General features: G+C 59.5%; 3 protein-coding genes across 3 annotated transcripts; 2 read left to right on the forward strand and 1 right to left on the reverse strand.

Annotated features, from left to right (window-relative positions):
• The first annotated feature begins 226 nt into the window (after positions 1–226).
• eif44 (eukaryotic translation initiation factor 4) lies at positions 227–5,621 on the forward strand. The gene is made up of 12 exons (XM_002947908.1): positions 227–392; positions 485–577; positions 656–760; positions 908–1,023; positions 1,161–1,308; positions 1,460–1,540; positions 1,891–2,193; positions 2,573–2,776; positions 3,030–3,619; positions 3,968–4,115; positions 4,336–4,556; positions 4,710–5,621. Exons 1-12 carry the CDS (start codon positions 276–278, stop codon positions 5,023–5,025), a joined length of 2,442 nt encoding a protein of 813 aa, XP_002947954.1. The 5' UTR covers positions 227–275; the 3' UTR covers positions 5,026–5,621.
• Positions 5,622–6,269: 648 nt separating this feature from the next.
• VOLCADRAFT_88384 (uncharacterized protein) lies at positions 6,270–13,192 on the reverse strand (the record flags this gene model as incomplete). The annotated part of the gene is made up of 14 exons (XM_002948059.1): positions 6,270–6,499; positions 6,770–7,218; positions 7,567–8,074; positions 8,498–8,655; positions 8,832–9,034; positions 9,315–9,753; positions 10,276–10,296; positions 10,701–10,783; positions 11,033–11,120; positions 11,344–11,423; positions 11,620–11,696; positions 12,191–12,242; positions 12,424–12,513; positions 13,019–13,192. 14 exons carry the CDS (start codon positions 13,190–13,192, stop codon positions 6,270–6,272), a joined length of 2,652 nt encoding a protein of 883 aa, XP_002948105.1.
• A 779-nt stretch (positions 13,193–13,971) lies between these two features.
• VOLCADRAFT_88385 (uncharacterized protein) lies at positions 13,972–23,412 on the forward strand (the record flags this gene model as incomplete). The annotated part of the gene is made up of 15 exons (XM_002947909.1): positions 13,972–14,029; positions 14,387–16,129; positions 16,625–16,698; positions 17,066–17,177; positions 17,428–17,800; positions 18,243–18,492; positions 18,894–19,060; positions 19,456–19,744; positions 20,097–20,243; positions 20,606–20,674; positions 20,787–20,849; positions 21,102–21,343; positions 21,750–22,384; positions 22,855–22,985; positions 23,291–23,412. Coding segments are annotated over 15 exons (4,475 nt in total), but the record flags the coding sequence as incomplete, so codon positions are not given.
• Positions 23,413–23,952: the final 540 nt, after the last annotated feature.

Consider the following 23,952-nt stretch of genomic DNA (forward strand, 5'->3'; position numbering starts at 1 on the left):
TGGAAGAACGCCAAGCGACGGGGACTTGCCGTGTTACACCTGACACACATTTGGGTTTCGTCATCAACTACGCCCGGAAAATCGGATTACAAATCATCATATATGAGGCTTTACGAAGCATGTTATTAAGGTTCACTTGACCTGTACAGGAGGAAAATTCGTTGCCGTACGACGGCCGGAGAAAGGTTTCACTTCACCTTTCACAGTTGCAACCTTCAAGTCGTCGCGCCGTTGCTTTGCAGACTGCTTATTGGCCCAGGAGCCTAGAGCAGCCAATGACAGTCGAGGATGAAGTCAGCCTCCGGCCCTTAGCCCTCAGGCCGGGGGGAAATGTCGCGAATCCGTTTGCAAGCTTTGGCAAAGGCCTTGGCTATGGTGTTAAGGGCAAGAAAGTAGGTTACTGTTTTAGCGCCGCCTTGAGGGATCTTTCCCGCGTAGCCTCAACGACTGACTAGCGGCGGCGCCTTGTGGATTTATTGTTCAGGCGGCAGCATCCTCTTCAGCAGAAGACAAGCCTCCGAAGAAGAATGGAGAGCGGGTTCGGTATGCGAAGGACTTCTTGCTTAAGTTTATGGAGGTGCGTTCTGATGGCGTGTGTTACAGTAAGATCAGCTTGATGTGCTTCTTTTTATGCATTCTTCGCCTGTGACCGCAGAAGTATAACAATTGCCCAAGCGAGCTGGAGCAACTGAACCTCGAGATTGTTGTGACGGGCGAGGACCGCCAGGCGCAGCAGGAAGTTCTTCAGGCAAGGGATGTAGTTGGTGTAACAATGCACACTTTGGGCTGTTAGGGCCTAGCGGGAATAAAATGGATTTTCAGCAGTGCAGCCGCCAGTATATGGTCTCATCCCCGCTGGGAGATAGGCGCATACTATCATTAGCTTACTTGTACCAAAATTGCGCAGAAAGTTGCGGAAGAGATTGACGACAGGGATTGGCGCGCCCGAACTGCTGTCAGCAATTACCGTGAGCCATATGAGGAACGCGAGTTTCGGGAGCCGAAGCAGCAGCGCGAGCCAAGGTGAGGAGCGATGTTTACACGAGCAATCCTGTGCGGCCTCGGATGTCGGGTTATGTGGAGGCTGGAGCAAAAATGCCTTTTGTGGTCCTGCCTTCATGCTTTGCGTGTTACCAATGTATCAACCCTTGCTCCTTTAGGGAGCCTGTCGAGTCACGACAGCAGCGTCCGGCTCCCACGCGTCAGGATGCGGCGCAGCAGCAACCAACCCAGCTGGCCCCACCTGCGCCAGCAGCTCAACAACCCGTAGCCGGTGATAATGCAACCAGCACGGCCGGTAACGGCCAGGTATGTGGGGATGGGTCTTTCAACCTGCTAGTTGCCCCAAACCTGTGCTGTAGGGGGGTGATCCTGGTGCTGTGTTTTTGGGGGTTTGGGCAAATGCTCAAAGGTTCCATTGCGCCGGTCTGAATTTTATTCTTCTTTCCCAACCCTGCAGGATACCTCCCGCATTGCAAAGGCCTCGGACGTGGGCCGTCAGGCGTACCGGCCTGGAGGTGTGCTGTCAACCGAGGAGCGGGTGAGCGGTGCCTTCTCTTGGATTTTTATGCAAGGGTATGCGCTCATAGGCCGGAGTAGAACGGATGCGCAACTACCACATGAAGTCAATAATTACCTCCAACCACGGGACTGTACAGTTCCGGGCAGATGGAGTGCATCGGTGGGAGCAAGGGCGCCATGGCGGGCACATTTCCTTAAAGTTGGACTGGCAGACACCTAAGACAATGTTTTCGCTGAAACACTAAGGTTGTGCAGCATTTTCAAGATTCGACTGGTAGAATCGATTGGTTGTCATAAAAAAAGGCGGTGTTGCTTTGTCCAAGCTCATGACCGACAGGCATGAATCCTTTTCTCTCTTGCATCCTCCAGGCTGTACGCTCTGTAAAGGGTATCCTAAACAAGCTTACGCCCGAAAAGTTTGAGCGGCTACTGAATCAGCTCCTAGAGGTAATTACTACTGCAGACATCCTGCAGAAGACGATAGCGCTAGTGTTTGAAAACGCTGTGGAGCAGCCGACGTACGTCGCCATGTACGGCGATCTCTGCGTCAGCCTGTCCAAGGAGCTGCCGCAATTCCCGCCGCCGCCGGGCTCTGACAAGCCGCTCAGCTTCCGCCAGATTCTCCTCAACACTTGCCAAGACGAGTTTGAGGGCGCATCAGAAGCCCGCGAGGTATGGGGTGGTGCAGTTCTTCCGCATGCCTGTAGCGTGGCGAGGGAGCAAGTTACAGTGGCGGGACTGTCAAGTTGAGGACAAAGATGCGGGAGACTCGCATTTCTTCTCGGGACCTGTTGACATGGGGGTGTCCTTGACGGGGCAAGGATTGGTCTTTCCGTGTCGCAAAAGGAGCAGGTATGGTCCTCAGTCAAGGCTGATGGGCAGTTAGCAAGTATGCTTCTCTCGCACGCACATGTAAGGCTTTTGATGTGTGTTGAATGGGTTGTGCAAATCAATGGTTGAAGAACTAAGCTCTTGTCAGGGCGTGAGCCTGGGCACAGCCGATTTCCTCATGATTGCGGTGTGCTCGTTGCGAAATTCTCCGGTTCCACAGGAGCTCTCGAATATCAGCGATCCGACTGAGCGTGAGGAAGCGGAGCGGCGCGTGAAGAAGCGTGTGCTGGGTAACATGCGCCTTATATCGGAGCTTTACAAACAGGACATGGTCAAGGACTGGATCATGGTGACCTGCATTGTCGAGCTGCTGTCAGCACGGGCTACCAAGTCGGCCAAGACGGCCCCCGAGGATAACATTGAGGTGCGCAGGGAGCGTGGCCAGTACGGCTAAGGGGCTGAACTGGTCGACGTGCCATTTCAAACTGTTAAGCTGCACAGATTCCTCGCAGTTGCCTTGTGTTTTGCAAAGACCTGCCTGAATTCAAACGGCTTCGGCATAAAATCCAAAATTCAAAGCACTGCTTGTCCGCGAACGCCCAACCTTTCCACTTTCTGGGAAGGTGCAAGGGTAAGAACTTTGGGGACTTCCATCAGCGCATGCCTTCCCACTGTAGGCTGTGTTGGAAATCATCAAGTTGTCGGGAGCGAAGCTATCTAAGAGCGATAAGCAGGAAACGCTGAAGAAGCTGGACAAGGTGATGCGGGAGCTGGAGCGGCTGATGACCGATAAAGCTAATGGCATTACGACGCGTGTGCGTTTGGCCATCAAGGACGTGATGGAGCTGAAACGCGCGAATTGGGTGCCGCGTCGGGAGGCCTACACAGCCAAGAAGTTGGACGAAGTGCGCGCGCAGGCGGAGGCAGAGCTGGGCATGATCAGCTCAAGCATTGCAGCGTCATTACCACAGCTGCCTGGCGCGATTCCGCGGTACGGCGAGCCAATGGGTTTGGGTCCAGGTGGCCTGGCGGGCATGGGCGCCGGTGCCCGCGACGACGCAGCGTTGGGTCTCATACCGCCGCTCCGCTCTGAAGCGGACGTGGCGCTGTTCCCTGCGTTCCGTGGCGATTCGGGGGCGGACCGGGGCTTCAGCCGCGGTAGCGCGCTGCTGGGAGATTACAAGCCGCCGCCAATACGCGTGCAGCTGCCGATGCAGCGACAGGAGCAGGTACCAGTGGTGGTACAAGAAGCGCCAGCTCCTTCCAGGTGGGTGGTGTGGGCCAGAAAGGGTGACGGAAGTGTGGGGTGGGATCCACGATTTACGTACAAGGTTGCCTGTTAGACGAACGTAGTTCATGTCAGCAGTGGGGTGTCGTTACCATGCAACAAATGCGGCTCCAATTGATCCGTCTTATTGCCAAGGACGCTCATGACGGCGCGGGGGCCTTTGTCCATCAATTGTTTTTGGAGCTGTCGTATGGCAGATCGCGAAGGCAGCTTTGGGAACTCTGCGCTTGGTGTTTTTTCACTGCACAATTCCACCTACGTGAGCGTCGAGTGCCTGGTGTTCACTGAACTTATCTCAATATGACCATTGTTGGACGGATGCTGCAGGCCTGCACCGGCTGCAGGTGGCAAGGCGCTCAGCGACGAGGAGGTGGCCCGCAAGGCACAGAACCTGTACGAGGAGTTCACCAGCACGCTGGACAAGGCTGAGGCGACCACCTGCGTAAGGGAGCTGGGGCCCCAACACCTCGCGAAGGTAGGGCAAGGTAGTTTGTATGTCATACTGGCGCATCAGGTTGCTTTTGCCCTTCACGTTTCTCCTATTGGCCCGTATGGGTGAGGGCGATGGCCAATTAGGATGGGGGTTGGGTGAATGGAGTGGCTTGCCGCAAGCGGTCCTCTCCTTTTGTCACTACTGCAGGCCCGTCTGTTTTCGTGTTGCACACGGCATAATCGTCCGTGCCCTTCTGTTGGAGTACATGCAAGTTTGCAAGCAATTTGTGCGCAAATGTTGCACGGTTCGATATGAGCCACAGGTGGTGGAGATTGGCTTGGATCAGATGTTCAACTCGCTCAAAGAAAAGGAACAGGACGCGCTGCTGGACCTGATCTTGCACTTCCACGATGCGGGCGCAATTACGAGTGCAAACGCCGTGGATGCGCTCACCACGTACACTACGCAACTGGAGGACCTCAGGTGAGTCATGCGTTTCGGCAGTAACGGTAGATCCTTGAACAAGAATTTTGCGCGCAACTTCCATACTCAGGAGTGTTTAAGCTTGGTTTCCATGTTAACTCACGGCACTTGAATTATCAAGTCACGTTTCCGCATGTCCTTTCCGCTCCCCAGTATGGATGTGCCCAAGGCGCCGCAACTGCTGGGCCGCTTCTACGGCTCGTGCGTATCCCGAAACATTGCATCGCTGGATCTGCTGCCTCAGCTCATGGAGGGAGACGCGTCCGTGGAGCCCAAGCGCCGGTTCAGCGGTGCGGCCTTTAAGGTTCTGCGCAGCGCGAAGGGCGATCAGGGATTGGCGAAGATGTGCGGTGATGTAGGGCTGGCGGCGGGCACATTCCTGGAAGCAGACCCCGAATTTGACCGTGATGAGCCGTCCCTTGCTAACTGGCTAAAGGCCGAGCGTTTGGCCGGCATTGTACCTGTTTGACTTAGAGCACTGAAAAAGGCAGGGGTTTCCGCTTTGGGGTTCTGATGGCTTTCGCTGAGATGGATGCTGCAGGTCGATCCATAGCTGACAAGCGCAAGGGGGTTAGGATAAATTGTGTGGGTTATAGCATGGGCGTTAGGTGCAGTCTGGCCGCAGGGCGGATATCTTAGATGAGGATGGGATGCGCCGTAGTAGCGCGATAAGGCATGAGAGGAGCTGCAGCATTAGGTACAAATACCGGATGCTGTTTCGTGAAGCTGAGGTCGAGTGTGGAACGGAGCGGGAGGATTTTTTGTGGTTCATTAGGTGCTCAAACTATGCAAGCCGAGTGGCGATGAGGGAGCGATGCGATAGGTGTCGGCTTGAGAAATGCAGACATGAGGGGTTGTCACCTGCGCGGCTGCAACGTCGCTTGGGTTTTGGCCAAACGCGCGTGTGCCGTGTCGATTGAGGCTGGCGCGCCTGTTGACTGGGCACGCATTAAGGTGCCGATTAAAGAGTGTTTTATGAGGCGCAATGTTGGTATTGCAACGTGGCAGTTACAAATATATACCATGTTTTAACATGGTTCAGCTGTGTTTGTAAATGTCACCTGCAAATTAATGTCATCAGCCAAATTAAATGTCAATCCGTTTGGACTGCCTTACGGCCTTTGCAACTATAACGAGGTATATACAGGGTACACACCGTGGAGCAACTACCCATCTTTTCTCTCTTCACCACCGTGCTCTGCTGTAGGCTCCGAACCAAAGAAATGCCGTAACTTAATAGCTTTCACACAAACCAACAACCAAAAAATGATGCGTATCCAAAAACAAACTTGACGCCGCCGTCGTCGTCTCTCAACACAGGACAGCCGGACTAATCCGATAGACACCTCGGCCGTTACTTGCAGTCCTCGAACCGATTTTCATGCAGGTTCGGTTGGTCTAACGGCGAAGTCTCTAACCGCAACGTAGGTCACGGAGATGATTGCGTCATTAGGCCGCGCAGCTACAGTCACATCAGTCACGGCGTGCGCAAGGCGCGCTTCACCCCACCCGTATCATGCACGTATTGTACAGAATGCAACTGACCGCTGAACCATAGCCGCCCTTTATATTGTACAGGTCTTTGCAATGGCCACAAGATATCTATGCCTTGTGGAAGCAATGCAAGCAGGGCCCCCAAATGGCGGCATTTGCTTCCCATGACCTGCACAATGTGCCACGCGCTCGCAGTTGCTAAGAGCCAAAAGACAGCCATCATCTTGCATGTTGCGACCGCATCACATCAATGTAAGCCTTGCCAGCCGGCGTAGCCGCATCGAGCCCCGGGGGCATCAGCGTCACTCCCCAGGTGCCGGTACTCGCCTCCCGCCGTTGTTCGGCAAGGGACGACTGCGTCCACTCGCCGTGTCGGCCCGCCCAAAGGTGCTTTTCCGGCTCCAGACGGGCGGCGGCAGCATCGGCGTGATATGGAATGCGCTCGTACCCTGGTGGGAGACAGGAAATAGGGTGGTCAAGCGGCGGAATCTACCAGGGGTTCAGCACCGCTAACCTCACGCAAGACAGCACGGGAGCCGAACGTGACACGTAGGCAAGCCTAGCTGTATGGCCACGTCAGCTATATAGCACCTTAGGTGCCAGCAAGATCTCGAGCTGCTTCACTTCAGATTTGTCAGCGTCAAGACGTCTTGACCTGGGTTCTGGGTTCTGGTACTCTGTACAGATATGCACGACACCCCACATCTTTCCGCGCCCACCTATAATGGAAGGATCAAGCTGCTGCCCGGGGTCAGGGCGCAGATGACCATGTAGCGCGGCCGCTCCTGCCGCCCCGCCCAGGATCTGGCCGTCCTGCCCCACCAGCAGCCCGTCCGAGTGGTTGCGCCGGACGCTGCCACCACTGCCGCTGCCGACGGCCGCCGAGCCGCCGCCGGAGGACCGGGGTCCCCGCAACCCGGGCTCGGCTCCTCGCCGGGCAGCAGCCCGCGCAGCGTGCTCCACACACTCCCTCTCCAGCATCTCCCGCAGCCGTTCCTTGCAATCCTCCACGAAAGCCAGCGCCTCGGGTGTCTGCAACGCTGTGGCCGCCCTCGAGCTGTCATAGCCCGCTGTGGCAGCTGCGGCTGGCATTTCGGGCGGCACCAGCCGCGCCAGCTCCGCTTCCAGAGCCGCCAGCGCGAGCGCCGGCTCGTCAATTTGCCAGAAGCTGTGCCGGGCGCAACGAGGGTGGGACTCTGCCAGGATTAGCACCTACCGCCACGCTCACGTAGGGCAACGACGCTTCCTTGCCGAGACACGACGCGGTCACGTACGTAATTAAACTAAAACGCTCTTTCCTATGGGGAGGAAAAGACTGACTACCTCAACGCAGGACAACAACAGAGCCATACTAGGGGTTGAGCCGTTTCCAGACTCGCAACAAACGTAGGTGCACGCCACCGCTTTTCTTCTGGTGTGAGCTGTGCGGCCATCAAAACGCTATCTCCTAAGTGCTGCTCTTGAAGGGCCTTCTGGGGTGGGCCAGGAATCCCTGCTGTCTTGCAGCCCACCTAACCTGATTGGGCTCTTGTCCGTAAGAGACCCGCCCTCGTCCGCTAGCACTGCCTGCTGCTGCTGGGCCCAACCCTGCTGCTGTCCATCCTCGCGTTCCGAAGACTCCTCTTCCCGGGAATCCTCGAGCTGCTTCCTTTTGGTGAGCAGCGAGCTACAGACCCCTACCCGGGCGCTTAGGGTGCGCCTTGTGGGCAGGGCTATGGCTGACCCCAGTGCCCGCTCACGGCCCGCCACAACGCCCGACCTGCTGCTGTCCGCGCCATTCTGCACCTCGAGCTCCATGCCGACGTCCGGCCCTGAGCCTCCAGAGCCGCTGCCACGTCGCGATGGCCCACGACGCGGCGGCCATGTTGGCAGCGGAGACGATCCCAGCAACGACTCCGATGTCCCGCGAGCGCTCGCCGGTGCCGCTTTTGCCGCCTCGTCGCCGTCTCCCGAAGCTGTCCTGCGGTGCAGCTGGCTGCGGACGTGCCCTAGGCCGGACATTTGTAGAGGCGCCAGACCGGTGGCTGCACGGCCAAACAATATCGCGTTCAAAACGGATTAGGCGCGATTTGTTAAGGCCACGCGTGTGACATGAACCAGACAGACAATGGAGGTTGGTAATAGTTATGTGATATGGCGGAAATCCTTGGACAGCTGTGCAGGCAATAAAGAGAGTGCTCACGTAACCGTTCAGAGCCCGGTTCCTGGTCCGGCCCGGCCCGGAGATGAGACTCGCAACTTGGTGAGGAACACAGACGAACACGTCATACACCCACATACAGGGCGCACGCACAGGCCTCCGGAAGACGTACCAAAGGAAACCCGTTTCGGTGCTTCGGAAAGCCCGGACCTGTAAAACACCTTTGCGGGTTGTGGCAGCATGATCACGGTCTCGCTCACCGCACCAGCCCCCATTTAGCAGCACGCCTAGAGCCCTCCTGCCCCACCTGCCAACTGCACCTCCATATGCAACATGGCAAAGTACTCGTGCGCCATGGCCTCCTCTGCACTGGCCCGCCGCCTCGGATCAAACTGCAACAGCCGTGCCAGTAAGTCCACTGCCACCTCCCCTGCCTGGCTGAAGCGCCGGTAGAGCGTGGGGGCCCTGGCGGAAACGGGAAAGATATAGCCGGACGCAGTACGTATGGCTTTACCGTATTACTAGGGGATAAGCCAATGTAACCAGAGGGTTGTGCAGGGAAGACGTACAGGCAAGAACGATGCATATGCTGGTGCTGGCTGCAGCAGCGACGACAGCGACCTCCAGAGGAGCAGCCTCACCTGCCGGGGATGTGGTAGAGGTAGCGGCGCCAGGCCTCATTGGGCACCGCTTCAATGCAAGCCCAGGCGGGGCTGCCGATCACGGCGAACAGCGCCGACAGCTCGGCATAGGCAGATGCGCTGCCGCCCGGCTCCGCGGCACCGTAGCGCTGGCCGGCATGGGGCGTCAACGGCTTGCCCGTGATGGCGAAAACTGGCGCGACCTGCGAGATGGTGGCACATAGGGCATCATATCAACGTGTGTCCTGCACACCTGCGCACTAGGAAAGGACACATGGACCTCTTCATCGCTCCTCCGTTTGTTTGCCAAGTTGGTAAATCAACGCACCCACGAGGAGTGAGAAAACCTGATGCGCCCGGGCAAGCTGCCCTATGTCTTGTACCCCACCAGTCTTTGACTTTCCGCATCCCTGACCTGCCTTGCGCCAACCCTAACTCTTTCGCCATGCCAACCTTTCCAAGCCCCCTTTTACCCTTCCCGACCTGCAGGTGCGGTGTCGACGCCTTGCCAAGGTACGCGGCCCGCTGCAGCAGCTCCCCGAATACACAGCCCGCTGACCACATGTCAATCGCGCTGCTGTAGCCGCCTCGACTCATCACCACCTCCGGGGCCCGGTAACATGGCGTGCATACCAGCGATGTCAGAGGGGGCTGGTAGCCACCGTCAGCCGCCGGCACCGCCACCAGCCCGCCGGCCGTGGAGTGGCAACCCACGGCACCCGCCGTGGACCGGGGTGGCCGGCCACCAGCGGAGGTGCAGCGCTCATCCTCGCCGCCGGCGTCGCAGCTGCTGTCACCACCGCCGCGGCGGCCAACTGGGGCGGAGGCGATATGGCCCAGCGGGGAGCTTGAGATGTCATTTTCAACATCCATGCCGTCAAAGCCCCCCAGAGGTAACGGCAGCTCCATACTGGATGTCCCGCTGGGGCGACAGTTAAGCAGTAAGCAGGCGTGGGGAAAGAGCGCGTGACAGAGAGGCGACAGAGTAAGAGGATTCCATTCTCACAGCAACTGAGCCCTGAGCCCATGCACTAGGGGCTAGGAGGCGTGTTCGGCTGGACGTTAGCAGGAAAAACAAGATGCAGCGCACTGGCCAACATAACTGTAATAGGCGGGGAGCTAACTTGCGGGGACCGAGGAGCGCAGCGGCAACCGGAAGCAGCCATAACCACCGCACTACAGTTGCAGTCCCCATTGCAATCCGTCAATGCAACCTTACGTTCCGTATCAATGCACGGCCGTGAGGGCCGCGTGCTCATGGGTGGTTGGCAATCGGGGACTGGCTGCCACTAGGGGGCCCAGGATGCAAACACCGACACAACACGGTGTCGGAGAGCTGGTCAACAACATCGGTATTGGAGAGTGATCAACACTCCTATACCTCTGGGATGTTTGAGGTATCTCAATACGGCCCGTAAGTGGCCGGGCGCTTTTCCTTTCTCACAGGATATGAGCTCCGAAAGCGCTGCGGGTGTGCGCACAGGGAACAAGAGGTCTTGAGTTTCGAGCCCAGAGCCTGCGCTTCCGATGCGGGGAACCGCCGACTTTCGATGATGCAGATTTCGTGCGCTATGTGCTGCTTGTCTTGCGAGGACGGTCGGTCTCCAAGAAATAGGTAGGTAATGTGCAAGCACATTTAGGTGCATACCCCTTCGCGTACTCTTAAGTTGTGATTCGACTAGCTCATGACCGTAACACTGACAGTATTAAATGTTTCTGACCAACTCCTTTGCTGCCCGCAATCGCCTCAATCGTCTCATAGTGTACCTAGACGACGACCTTGACGCTGCTTTACATATTTCATCAGCCAGGCCTTGCGGACCAACAAACTCAGTACCAAACCGCTCAGCCGCAGGCCCGCAGCCTTACCGTTCATCACGACCGTTCAGTTGTGCTGCCGGTCCCGCATCGCTCGCGTCCTTCGCCGAACGAGCCGACCCGAAGTCAGCCACCTGCAACGTCGAGTGAACGGAGGGCGCGCTGCAAAGGTTACTATCCTCGACTACTGCGCGCTAACATCACTCTGCCGCCCATTCCACGCACAGCGGGCACAGTACACCGAGGCTCCAACCTCCGAGTTAGGGCAGCGACTGTGCTTCCGGCTTCCGCCCTGCCTCTCTGCAAAACTGGGACAGTGCAACCGCCCAACAGCCTGAACGCCAGCAGGCATCCTAAATCAACCCTATCCCAGCCAACCGTACCTTAAGCAACCGTCGCCCCTCGTGCAGCGTCAACAGCAGGTTTCCCGTCTTAATATCTCGATGCCATACATTTAGCCCGTGGAGGTACCTGCCAAAGCACCGCAAAAGGCATCGGTACCGTGTGTGTGACATGGGCTGTGAGAGCTACACCCTAAGAGGCTGTGCGCCTAGCTATCCTCGGTTCGTGGGTTGGCGACATAGGCATGGCAAGGTAGCAGCCTAAGGCATCCCCGCCCTGGCCGGTGTGCAATCTTGTGACACCACTCAGCTGTCCCTACACAGGCCCCGCCCAAAGGCCTGCGCGCACCCACCTGAGCGCACTCAGCAGCTGCCACATAAGGCTGCGCACCTCGTGCTCAGGCAGCTGACCACGCATGTTGAACAGGTCGCCCTGCGGCGGGATCACCATACGGGACAAGGCCGCGCGTAAGGAGCACCGCATAAAGTGCTAATGGGCCAGCTCTCCTGGCCGCTCTCGGCTCCGGAGAAATACCGGCCAGTCCATGCGCACAGCACGCAAGCAATTACACATGTCACGTGCCTCCCAAGCACGTCCCATTCCTTCCACACCTTCTGTTCCCTCGCACCTGGTCACAATACTCCATCACCATGTAGCAGTCATAGCTGGTGGGCACCAGGCGGCCACCTCGGAACACGTACTTCCCTGGCAGCAGTGTACCAGGCAGAAAAGCGGACGGGGAAAGGGGCTCCTTTGTTTCTGCTTGAAGTAGCAACAGCGGCACGACTGCACTTCACAGCACGTGCCGTGGTCGCTGGCTGGCGCCTAAAAGCAATCCCAGAGCTTGCAACTGCTCCTTCCAGCTGCCATGTCTGTGAATCTTTTTTCATTGGTTGCACGTTGAATGCGAAAGCATATGGTCATGAGCTAAGCGGGAAAGGGCCGCTTGCGGCACACCGGACTAATGAGTCATTCGCAGCAATTGCGAGGGCTGAGTCCATGCTCGCACTTACACACCCATAGCGCCGTCCAGCAACATAAGGAGGGGGCCCTTTGTGCGCTGCTGCAACCCAGCCTTGGGCCCCGGAGGGCCTCAACCTCGCCAATGTCCCAAGTAGCACTTAAGCTGTGATGGAGCTTTACAAGTAGCACTTAAGCTGTGATGGAGCTTTACCGCCAATGCTACCACTGATCCTCACCCGTGGGCGAAGGCTTCAGAAAGACGTCCCTCAAGCGAATGATGTTGGTGTGCTGCGGCCCAGGCGGTGAGGAATGGTGGACATGCGGAGGACCGGGGTTTAGTACCTTGTGCGGTAACCCTGGAGCAGCCAGCTATATTGGCAATGACGCCGGGCTGGGAGACACAATCGGACGCCATGGTCATAGTAGAAAGAATGGAGGCAATTGAGCTGAGCGGGCCACTGACACCTACCTCCAGGCGGCGCATAATGCACACCTCCCGCAGCACCCGCTTGGCGTTCTCCAGGCTTGCAAATACATCCCCCACCCGCTTCAGCGCTACCTACAGATCGGCACCAACAGAGGGACGGAGGAGAGCTGAAGCGTTGAAGTGATTTCAACAGCGGCGTCCAAGACAGGGTGATACGATGCAATGAACACCGACTTGCGTGCCCGGCGTCTAAGGAGGCATGATTAAACCCGATGGCTTCGTCCAAGGTGAGCAGAATCCAAAATCTGTCCGTGTCGGGTGGTGCGCGGCACTATCGACCGCATGTGGATCCACAACCGTCTTCACAGTATATGCACGCTTTGCCCCAGTTATTATATGATTTGCCGTCAATTTAACTCCTCAAGGTGGCCACGGAGGAAGACGCTTCCGGCTGTCCGCACTTCTATCAACGTGTTGCATGGCGGAAGACCTTCAGCCGCGAAGCTAGAAGGCGGGTCCACACACTGAGACCGAGCACCGAGCCCAGATATCTCGGGAGAATGCCTTACAAGATGTCGCCTTCACTAGCAATTGGCACATCCCAATAATTAACAGTTGGACCAGCGGCTTATCGCACCTTGTCGCCTTCAAGGTTGTCGTGAGCTAGACATACCGCAGAAAATGATCCCGTCCCAAGAACCTTTTGAAGATCATAGCGAGCGCCAACCTGGCCGGATGGTTGCTTCGACCGTGAGCTTCCGACGTCAGCGGGACCAGGCCGGAGTGGCAGGAAGCCATGCCCACCTGCCATGTATCTTTGCCGACATAATACACCCCAGGTTCATGGCACGGCACTATCCGGGCAATTTCTCCGGGCATGGTCACCTAGCTTACACCTTTGTCCCGGCATAAAAAGTTTCTTCCTGACTCTTTTAGGTACCAAACGACTATGCATGCCTTGTAGGGGATTGGTGTGAAGGAAAGGTGCTCGTCTTACGCATTCTCAAAGACAGTTTTGTCGTACCTTACCAGGAAATGGGAGGACCTGCAAATATCCGGTGCCGCGAGCATGGTTGTTATAAGCTGTGTCACACATGAGGAGGCGGAACATCTTCTGAGCGATAAACACTCGGCGCTTGCTTCTGATTGTAGAGATTTGCAGCTGGCATAGGGGAATCTATAGTGCTCTTTACCTTATCCTACCAGGATAGTCATTTTATTTAATGCAGAGGTGATAAAGAGTCTTTTTGCATGGTTGCATAGTTGCATGGGAGAGCTCGGCTGGCGTTCTGGGCGCCCAGGCTTTAACTGGAAACGCGTAAATTATTAACATTCCTGACTATCGGGAGAGGAGCTGCAGCTTCTTGGTGAAACACAGGTCGGCAAGTTGGGCACGGGTCCCTGGACACACTTGCCGCCAGGGGGCCAACCCCACCTGTCCGCCCACGTTATGTGTGTGTCACTCTCTCCCTTTGCCTTCCCTCCTTTCACTTTCCTCCTTATGGCCTCTTACCCTTGGCTGTATTATGGCAGCCCCTGGGCATACTCGGCCAGACGGCCGTACCTTCGTTCTTCTCCCAAGTAGTCGCCATGCAGCCCCAAGGTTTCGCCGCGTCCACGGGTTGGGTGTCTTTCGACGATGACAGCAGTGGGTTTGGTCTTGGAACGGATTGCCCTGCCGTTGCCAACGGTGCACCTCCCAGCGCCTCAGCCAGTTGGGCCACGCACTACACCACACCAGGCGCACCCGCATCAGCTCCCCAGGCAACTTTCAGCCAGCACCTCGCCGTCCCCCTGGAAACAACAACAGCAACAACAATGACAACAACGACATCAGCAACATCAACGGTAACAGCACCACCACCGCCAGGTCCCGCAGTAGCACCAGCATCAGGGCCTGTCAACAGCGCGGCGCCATTACTCCCCAGGCCTCACGGTCGGGCGGATATCCCCGCCGCAAACCTCTCCCCACAGGCGCCACCGACCTCTGCCTCGCCGTCTGCAGCATTCCCTTCTTTTGCTGCTCTGCATGGTGGCGGCCCTGCATTCGCCGCTGCACCCGCCAACGTGAGAAGCCCTAGCCTCAGTGCGGGTGTTGGAGGGCCCGGCACCAGCCCACCCGCGCTCCCAATGCCAGGCGCTTCGGCGGAATCAGGGAACTTCATTCACCGGTTGCAACGGCCGCCTACGTCAGCGCTCCGCGGGGCAGCTGGCCCGCCGGCCGCCAACCCATTTGGGTCGGATGTTGCGCCACCAGCAGTGCTGCCATCCAGCAGCAGCAACCCGTTTGCCTCCAGTGTCAACCCGCTTGGGGCCACGGCGGCGGCCCGCAGCTTGGACCCCTTCGCGGACCTGTCCTTAAAGCCCGCCCTGCCCAGGCCGCCGCCCATGGCAGCTTCCAAGGGCTCCCCGCCTTCGGCTTCTTCGGTTTCTCCGGTCTCACCGCCCGCGGCGCCAGGGGCTGTTCCGATGGGGGCAATACCGGCCGCGCCGGGTCTTGCAGCTGTGGCGCCTGCGGGTGCGGGGATGGCCGGGGCAGTATCGGGCCAGGCAGCAGTTACCGGGGCCACGGCAATGACGGCGAGTGGGGCGGGGTTGGGGCTGCGGCGACCACCCGCCGATGGGCTCCTGGCGGCGGGTCAGGGCCCCGCAGCTCCGGCGGTAACCGCACCGGCAGCACCACAGTCCATGTTCCCTTCCTTTGCGGCGCTCTACAGCCAGCAGCCGCAATCACCAGCGGCTGCAGCAGCGGCAGCGCCTCCGCACCGGGCGGTTGCACTGGCGGCCACAGTGCCGGCTGTGCCTGCTGCAGCCACGGCTGCTGCGCCGTCGCCGCCAGCAGGCTTGGACCCCAGCATGCAGCCACTAGCAGTAAGGGCTCCCCAGCTGTCCGCCCCACAACCAGTCCCCGAGGCTGTGCTGGTGCAGGGATTTGGCGTCGTTGACACAACCAGCTTTAGTTCCTTCCACCCGCCGGCCGCCAAGCCATCACCGCCATCATCTCAGGGCCAACCAAACTTGTCGCGTTCCGAGGCGCTGATGCCGTCGCTCCCGCCGCCACCATACTCCCTTGCCGATAAGGGAACCGACCTCGCTTCTTCGCTTCTCATGGGCCCAACTTCTTGCCTGCCGACGCCGCCGCCGTACACTGAAGCCTTGGGTATGCCCGATGCACAGCCGCCGCCACCGCCATCGTACGAAGAGGCCGTCGCCTTGCCGTCCGCTGCGGAGCCTGCCCTCGACCGCGCCGTGGTGCCCCTTCGGCACAGCAACACACATGCCTGGACCGCTTTTGACGACGCCGACGGCTGCGCAGCAGGTCCCCCACAGTCACATGACCCTCCCTCCGCCGCTGCTGCTCCGAGCTCTTCGCCGTACCGATTCGCCGCATCGGCCAGGTCGGCGGCCCAGCCGCCGCCGGACCAGATCTGTGTAGAGGTACGGCTGCCACCTCTGAAGCCCAAAGATGCCGCATGCCCCAGCCGCCTGGTCTCGGGCATGGGGCTGCTGTTCGCGGCCCCTGGCACAGAGGGAGTGGCCGCTTTGCAGTGGTGGTTGCAGCCGGGGTCGGGGCCGCGCTTCGCCATGTCGGTGGGGTCGGGGACGGGGTCAGTGATGCTGGCCCCCCGCTGTACAGAGGACGCGGATTCGGCACCTGCGGCGGCGGTGCTGCTGGCGCCCCCGGTTTCCGACGTGCAGCCAACATGTTGCATGTTGCTGGATGACGTCAGCGGCAGTCTGTGGACGGGTGAGGGAGAGAGGGGGAAACGGGTGGTGGATAGGCGGTTGGGGCTTAGTGGTGCCGCTTGAGGAGCGGAAGGAAGCAAATCATTGTGATGATCGTTATGATCATTATGATAATGATGATGAGGAGGAGGAGGCGGAGGAGGACGACGACTAAGCTGGCACGTGAGGGAGGTATACTCTGTGGCGATTCTCCCCGGAGAGAGATAAGCGGGGTTGAGAGCTTCAGGGTGGGAGTTAGGGTGTGAAGTGGCAGGGCAAGCAGCTTCCCCACGGGCTCCTCATCCCGGTGCCTTGGTACGCAAGTGCCGATTGCACCGCAACTTGGGGGCCTTGTCGGCCCCTTCTGGTTCCCAACGGAGAAGCTTGCGGCCCAATGTCGTCCTCCTCTGCGGATCTGCTGAAGTCCTCCCAAGGTGCTTTGGCAACAGGACCGCCTCTCTCCTCCTCCCTCATCCTCTCCCCCCTTCTTATTGTCCCCTGGCTTTCCCCCCCGCAGGCCACAAGGACGGCCGTGTGGTGCGTTGGAGCGTGGAGCCCGGCAGAGTGGCCGTGTACGAGCACCATTGGAGGGTGGGTGGGTGGGTGGGTGCAAGATGGGTGGGTATGGCTGGTTGAAGCCTACATCAGTGGAGGCTAGCCGGGCTCGTTGGGGAGGTGGTGCCATTTGGCTGTGATGTCTCTGCCTGCCCAAGCCTGGGGGGGCTTCAAGGGGCGACTCAACGAGGGGCGTGACGATACGCCGTGCGACGCGTGGGGCAAGGCGTCCCCCAGCTAGCCATGTAACGGCTGTATCCTGGGTCTGCGTGTAGAGCTTTCTCCTCGCTTGGCGGACGTCACTCGCTAGGCTGAAAACCTTATGGCCCGCTGCTGGTGGCCCCTTCCTTTTTCTCCTGCTCCTCCCACCGGTTGATGCCGCCATGTCTTCCACCTCCACCAGGCGCACGTCCGTGGCAAGATCACCAGCATGACACTGACCCCCTGGGGGGATCTGTGGACCGCTTCCTCGGGGGGCACCATCCGGGCCTGGCAGTACCAGGGGGGCCTGCCTGGTGAGCAGGGAGGGAGTGGGCGGGTAGGAGGCAGGAGGTGAGGCCTAGGGGTATTGGGGGTTCATTTGATAGGGCACGGGGTCCGGGGCCCTGTCCCCCGGTGGCGGCTGGTTGTGCTGGCAGATCTCCTTTGGAGGAACCTCCGTCTCCAAGCCATGTGTGTATGCTTGTATCCTCCGCTGCATCCTCCGCGTCGTGTCCTTATCAGATCCATAAGGTCCTCCCCTCTACTGCGGTACATTCCGTGCAGCCTCACGACCACCCATCAAGCTGTTCGAGTGCCGGCGCTGCAAGCCAGCCATGGGCTCCGCCGCACGCACCAACGCCCAACGCCCCCACAGCAAGGCTAGGCTGTTATGTCTGGGACCCAGTGGCCGCGTGGTGTGGTCCGCGGGCCGCACCGGCATGGCGCTGTGGGCCGCATACGACGGGGAGTTCCTGGGTGCACTGACGCCGGGGCTGCAGCAGGACTCCAACCGCCAGGGAGGGGCATCGGCGGCGGCGGCAGGGGGCGCGGGGGTGTACGCGGGTGACACAGGCGCACTGTACAGGGAGAGCGGCGCGGCGCAACAGCAGGTGGAGATTAACCCTCGGACGGTGAGTTGGAGATTAACCCTCGGACGGTGAGTCGCGGCTGGCGGGCACTGGGGCTATAGTCTTGCGGCAACGGGGATTGGGCTGGGTAAGGTAGGGTTGTTTTCTCTACCCGTCCCTCACAACCCCTTATGCCAGGTTGATAGCAGGGGGGGCTCGGATGTCCGTGCGGCAAGCCGAGCACAGAAGTGGCTGTTTTATACCTTACGCGTTGTTATACCTGATCACGCGCTGGCTGGTTACTGCGATTGCGCTGTCGGGGTGGAGCACCACGGGTTTCACGCGGCACATTTGACTCTTCCACTGCTGAGCTGTTGTCTCCCAGGTGCACCGGTGTGTGTGTGTGTGTGTGGCGGGGGGTGCGGGTGTGCATGCGCGTCGCTCGTCCCTTCCCTACTTTCCTAACCCGCGGCTCCACCTCCGCCCTCCGCGGCCGTCACTCGCATGTCGCTCTTCATATTCGCCCTGCAGCAGCCCCGTCGCTGCCCGTACTGTTACACGTTACTACTACCGCTTACCGTCGTCGCGGCCTCTGTTGCCTCAGGGTCTGGAGGCGGCGCTCATCACTCGACCCTTCCTTCCCCGTCAGCTGCTGGAGTCCTTTGAGGAGGCGGAGGCGGGGGACCCGGACCTGGACCTGGGCCAGCAGGTCATCAAGGGACTGGCGGGGGCGGCCAAACTGGCGGCAAAGCTGGGGAAGAAGATCCGCCAGAACTTTACGGTGAGTCCCTGTATGGATGAAGGATGGGGCAAGGGCGATGGGGGTAGTGCAGGAGGCGGGTGGGGTAATGCAACGGGCGTCATGTGTGATGTGGGGAGTTATGGTGCAACAGGAGGCACCTCTTAAGAGGTCAGCGCTGGGGGAGTACGGGCGAACTAGGGACGGAAACAGACGGAAGGGATCCAGCCGCTGCACCGGACACCTCGCGGGCTGTACATGGCTGCTGAATACCGCACCTGCTGCGTGTCAGTCAGCCAGGAGCTATTTACTCCTATTTCCCTCTCGAGTCCTCCCGCGTACCCGCACCCTTCTCCCATTCCCCGCCTCCGACCTGCGTAGCTTGCCATGTTTGCGCTGTGAGGCCCTTTTCCCATGTCCTACCGGGGGGGGGGTCACCTCAGGAGAGCACAGGGGTTGGCGCCGCCACGGAGGCAGGGCCAGCCAACGAGCTGTACGGCACGGGCACGGGGTCCCGAGGCAAGGTGGTGGCGCTGATTCCTGGTCTGGACCAATCGGTGTATGTGGCGTACCGGCGGGGAGTGCTGGAGAAGTACAGCGAGTGGGGCATGTGGGTGAGGGTCTCACACGGGATGTGGGTGAGGGGGGGTTGAGTGGTTGGGATAGGGCGGGCGGTGCCAGTGCCTGGGGGAACCCTTCCCAGGTTTCTTAGGGCGTGATACGGTGGCAGCGTGATACCGGTGCTTTGTTGCTCCGTTGTCCTGCGGGCGCGCAACCCACAGAGCACGTACATGAGGCCGAGGCCCCCGCAGCCTCAAGTCTCAAGCGACGTGAGAGAAGGGGCAAGTACAGGCCCTGGCCACCTCACCACAACCCACCACACCGTACCGCATCTCAAGCTCTGAATGGCTCTCAATCCAACCGCTTGTGCTTTCCCTCTCCATCTTCCCTTCCATACCCGGTCCGCACCGATCATCTTCACCCTCCCACGTCCACGTCACGCAGGTTGATATGGACTCGTGACTACGGGCGCCGTGTGGAGCTGTACAGCGCCATACTGGTGGGGTCGCGGCTGTGGTTGGGGTGCGGCGACGGCGCGATCCGCACCGCCTCCGCGGCCTCGGGGGAGCTCAGCCAATCCTGGAAGGCACACGACTTCCCCGTAGTGAGGCTGGCGCACGATACGGGCAGCACAGGCCGGGGCAGCGCGCTGGTGTACAGCCTGTCGGAGAACGGAAGTGTGCGCGGCTGGCCGGCAGTGGCGCCGCCAGAGGCACAGCGGCTGGCGTGGCGGGTAGGGCACAACAGTGCGGCGGGTATATAGGGGAATAGCCATTGCTAGCGCAGTCAGTGGGGGGGCAGGGATCTGGAGCTGTCCGCCTGAGTTGTTTGGCGGCCCCCGTGTTCGCACCTCACGAGTGATTGCCGCGGTACTTTGTCAGGGACAAGGGCGGGGCAAGCTGCGGAAGACGCACCTCACTCACCCCCCAGCACTTAACCTACATTTTACCATGACGGGAAAGGACAGGGCCTCTTACCAGTCGCTCGTCATTACGTCCAGCCGGCACCGCGCTGGAGCCGCGGCGCGCCGCCCAAGCCGCCTCACCTCCTCATTCCTGGGCCCCCTCCTCTCCCACCGCTTGCAGAATGGGCTGTTGCCCTGCCTGCAGCCTCACCGGCTCACCATCCTGGCGGCCACATGGAACGTCAACGAAACACGACCTGCGTCCCAGTCGCTGCGCAAGTGGCTGGAGCCCGCAGCCAAGGCGGACATAGTGTCCATCTCGCTGCAGGTGAGCCGTCATCTCCACCATACGTGCGCTCCTACCTGGTCTCCGCAACAACCCTGTGGTCGATAATCCTGCGAGCCGCAGATGTTAGGCCGCCCCGTCCCCACGCGGGGAATGCCCTAGCACAGGCAATCCGGTCGGCAATCTGCTGTATTAGCATTCGGGTCATTCGAGGGCCCACCTCAGGAGCCACGGGCGCTTTGCCAGTAAGAGGCCCTCAGGGGGGTTTCCTCGTCGCCGTTGGAAAGCCCCTGATGCCTCGGTGCACCTCAGGAGTTGGCCACCCCACGCGTGTGGAACTTGTCCGCTGGAGCGCTCCTCTGTTTTGGTCCCTTAGAATTTTCACCCCTACCCTTCCCTTCCAGGAGGTGGAGGTGGGCACTAGCAGTGTGGCTTGGGACGCGGCCGTCACCCTGCTGTCCAAGAGCATGCTGGTACGCTCCAGGCCGAGACCGCGGGGGAGAGCAAAAGCCGAAGTTTACGAATATTAGATTTGATGGGATGAAACATTGGCCGGACAGAACAGGTGCCCAATTGGCCCGACAGGCCCTGGTCAGCGTGCGGCGTCTCACTGCTCACGGATTGGCGACACAGGCGGGGCAGCTCCAGGTCGGCAGCGTCACACATTTTCCCTCGCCACAAGACTTCCTCCCGTTTTCACTCTCGCTGAGCGGTTGACGAAACTATTCCACACAACCCACACCTTCCTCTCTGCTCTGCAAAACGTCTTCGTCTGTGTCGCACCTTACCGTTGGTGGACGTTATGATGAGCCGCCAACACGTGTGCGCACGTGTGCCTGTTATCTGTACTAGACTCTGAAGTTCATGCCGTATGTCCTGTGCGTGTCGTGTCGTTCTCAGGAGCGCGGTAACCAGAACGCGCAATGGTGGTCCACGGAGCTGGCGGCCGCCCTGCTGGCTGCCACGGGCGGCTCCTGGGAACGGGTGGCGCTGCGGCAGATGTCGGGGCTGGTGATTGTGGTGTTCTGTCGGGCGGAGCTACAGCAGCACGTGGGCGAGGTGGCTACGGCCAACGTAGCCTGTGGTGTCATGGGAGTGGGGGGCAACAAGGGCGCCGTGGCGGTGTCCATGTCGGTGTTTAGGTGCGGCGCCTGGGTGGCCGGGAGAGGGGCCAGGAGGGGGAAAGGCGGCGGGGATGGCGAGATGGATACGAAGGGTGAGGAGCGCGCGCCGGAGGGAATGCAGCGCTGGGTTGGTACGGAAGCAACGGGAGGGTTGGCGTCACCGGGACTGGCCGATCAGGATATTGACGTATCGATCATGCTGCTGGTTCAGTGTCATGTGCCCTGGCAGACCGCCTCCAGACCAATAACGCAGGCTGGAGGGATGAGGACCGAAATGCAACTGACTTCACACACGACAACTTTTAGGCTGTTTGAATGGTTGTGGGATTACCTCGTGAACCGCCTTAACTGGCATTCTGCTGACCCTCCTTTCCCCCCTGCTCTTGTCCCCGGCTATGCCAATTGGCCACGCGTTCCGCTGCAGGCGCCGGGTGATGTTCGTTTGCTCCCATTTCGCAGCGCACCAGGAGCACGTGGAGGAGCGCAACGAAAATTACAACAAGATTGTTCGCCTGCTGCATTTTGACAATACCAGCAAATCAGCGAATCAGGTGCAACTGCTGCGGCAGCAGCAGCAGCTGCACCAAGTCAGCGAGGTTGACATAAAATCGGATTTCGACGGCTCAGTGAACCCTAACACAGCCCCGGCCGGCGCTGGTTCCTCGGAGGCTGAAGATGACGGCCACGGACCTGGGCTTTCCGACGCGGCGCTGCTCGTGTGGGCGGGCGATTTCAATTACCGGATAAAGGGCACGTACGCGGAGGTGTGCGAATGGTCGTGCAGCGGGGCGCTTCCGCATCTATTCCAGCTTGATCAGTGCCGCATTGAGATGGAAAAGGGCGTCATATTTCGCGGCCTACGAGAGCCGCTACCGCAGGGCCACCCCGTATTTGTACCGACGTACAAGTACGATAAGGGCATCCCGCACAGGGTCATTCCGTCGCCCGAGCCTGGCGCCCGTGGCCGGTTGGAGCTGCCATTCGACTCGAGCGAGAAGCAGCGCGTACCGGCCTGGACGGACCGGGTGTTCTATCGCGGCTCGCGGGCGGGAAGCCTAGGTGAGGGCCGTGGGGGTGAAGGTGGCTGAGTGGGAGGGCGTTGTTATATAGCCATAGACCCTACATATTAGCATCTCGTATTTGAAGCTGTTAAAATTGGGGCGGGATTGGGAGCCGGGCGTTGCGGGCCAACCATTCACTGCTTCTGCGGGAGGCCGTTCTTGCTCTCACGTTCACATTCCTAACTGGGTGTGTGTGTACATGTCCCGTTCCTTGGCTGCTGCATTCGCATGTTCAGCTGCGCCCAGCTGCTGCCCTCCTGCAGGTCCCCCCACCTGCCGCATCGCGTTCGGGTGTTCTTATCCTTACCGTCCCTCATGCCAGCATGTGCTTCCTGTGCTCCCGGTGCGAAAGCTGGTCGGGAAGGTCTATGCCATCGGATGATTTGCCAGCGCTTCCTAACTCGCCTTAGTCCACAGTCCTTGACCTCCAACCCTCAAACCCATTGACCGCTGCCTAATGCGTGGCAGACGTAGCTGAGGAGGAGGTCGTCGTCGGCATCGACAGCTCCGCCGATTACAACTGCGTCCTGGACGTGACCGATTCGGACCACAAGCCGGTGTTCGCGCTGCTGCAGGTGCAGCTTCCGGGCTACGAGCAGGTGGGTGGCGAGGCCACAAGTCAGTTGGAAACGGAGTCAATCACACACTGTTTGCGGGTTCAATGGCGCTTTTCACCGGCGGTTGCCGTCTTGGATGGCTCTTGTATTGGATACATGAAAGCAACAACCAAATTAGGGAGCACGCTGTATGCACCTGTGCATGTGCTGAAAAGGCTTGACAAGTTATGTGATGCCGTGTCGTCACAACGCCAGGAGCTCTCACGGTGCCAGTTTCGGCCCCCTCCACTGCTCCCGGATTTTCGCACGGGGTGTGCACCATGGCCGTGTGTACACCATACCCGCAGGAGCAAAAGCGGCGGCACAGCCTTACCTCCGCACTCGCAGTGCACCAGGCTGTCCTGTCACCGCAAGGAGGCGTGGGGCTGGCACGACAGCAGACACAGCTGGTGCAGGTGTCCGCGTCAAGGTTAGAGCTAAGACCCAACAGCAGTTTCAATCTGGATCTTTCGAACGGCGGCTCGGGGTCCTTCATTGTACAAGTTATGACCGAACGACGGCCAGACGCGACCATGGGCCCGCACGTCTTGGCCCCGCTCCCCAGCTGGCTTGAGGCGAGCCCGACGACGTTCATTCTGACGCCAAGAGTGGCTGAAGGGAGCAGCGGATGGGAATCATCACAGGTTGGCGCGCGAGTGATTCTCCGTGTGGTTATGGGAGACTTCCTTAGGCCGACAGAGGCCCTGCAGCTGCGGTTTATTTTGCGTCCGTTGTGGGGCTGCGAGACGCTGGCGCCTTGCCTGGGCCCTGCAGTTACATTGGATTTTCGGTAGCAGTGCTGCGTACGCGGCCATAGAAGGCCGCGGGGGTCGTGATTGTCAATGTGTGGCTATGTGACGATTGTAAGCGAACGCGTGGCTCTGAGTATATCCCGGAGCGTGACAGTGCTGCCCTGGCACGTTTGTGGTGTCAACTTCACTAAGTCCGTAATGTACCAGGATTCAAGGAA

The sequence above is a fragment of the Volvox carteri genome, assembly GCF_000143455.1.
Source record: "Volvox carteri f. nagariensis unplaced genomic scaffold VOLCAscaffold_8, whole genome shotgun sequence".
In the NCBI taxonomy this organism is placed as follows: domain Eukaryota; kingdom Viridiplantae; phylum Chlorophyta; class Chlorophyceae; order Chlamydomonadales; family Volvocaceae; genus Volvox; species Volvox carteri.

Excerpts from the sequence above, each read along its gene's own strand:
- eif44 (XM_002947908.1), top strand. The coding sequence starts at position 276 with ATGACAGTCGAGGATGAAGTCAGCCTCCGGCCCTTAGCCCTCAGGCCG. Across the intron at positions 393-484 it reads ATGGTGTTAAGGGCAAGAAA|GCGGCAGCATCCTCTTCAGC; the intron begins GTAGGTTACTGT and ends TTTATTGTTCAG. Across the intron at positions 1,541-1,890 it reads TGCTGTCAACCGAGGAGCGG|GCTGTACGCTCTGTAAAGGG; the intron begins GTGAGCGGTGCC and ends TGCATCCTCCAG.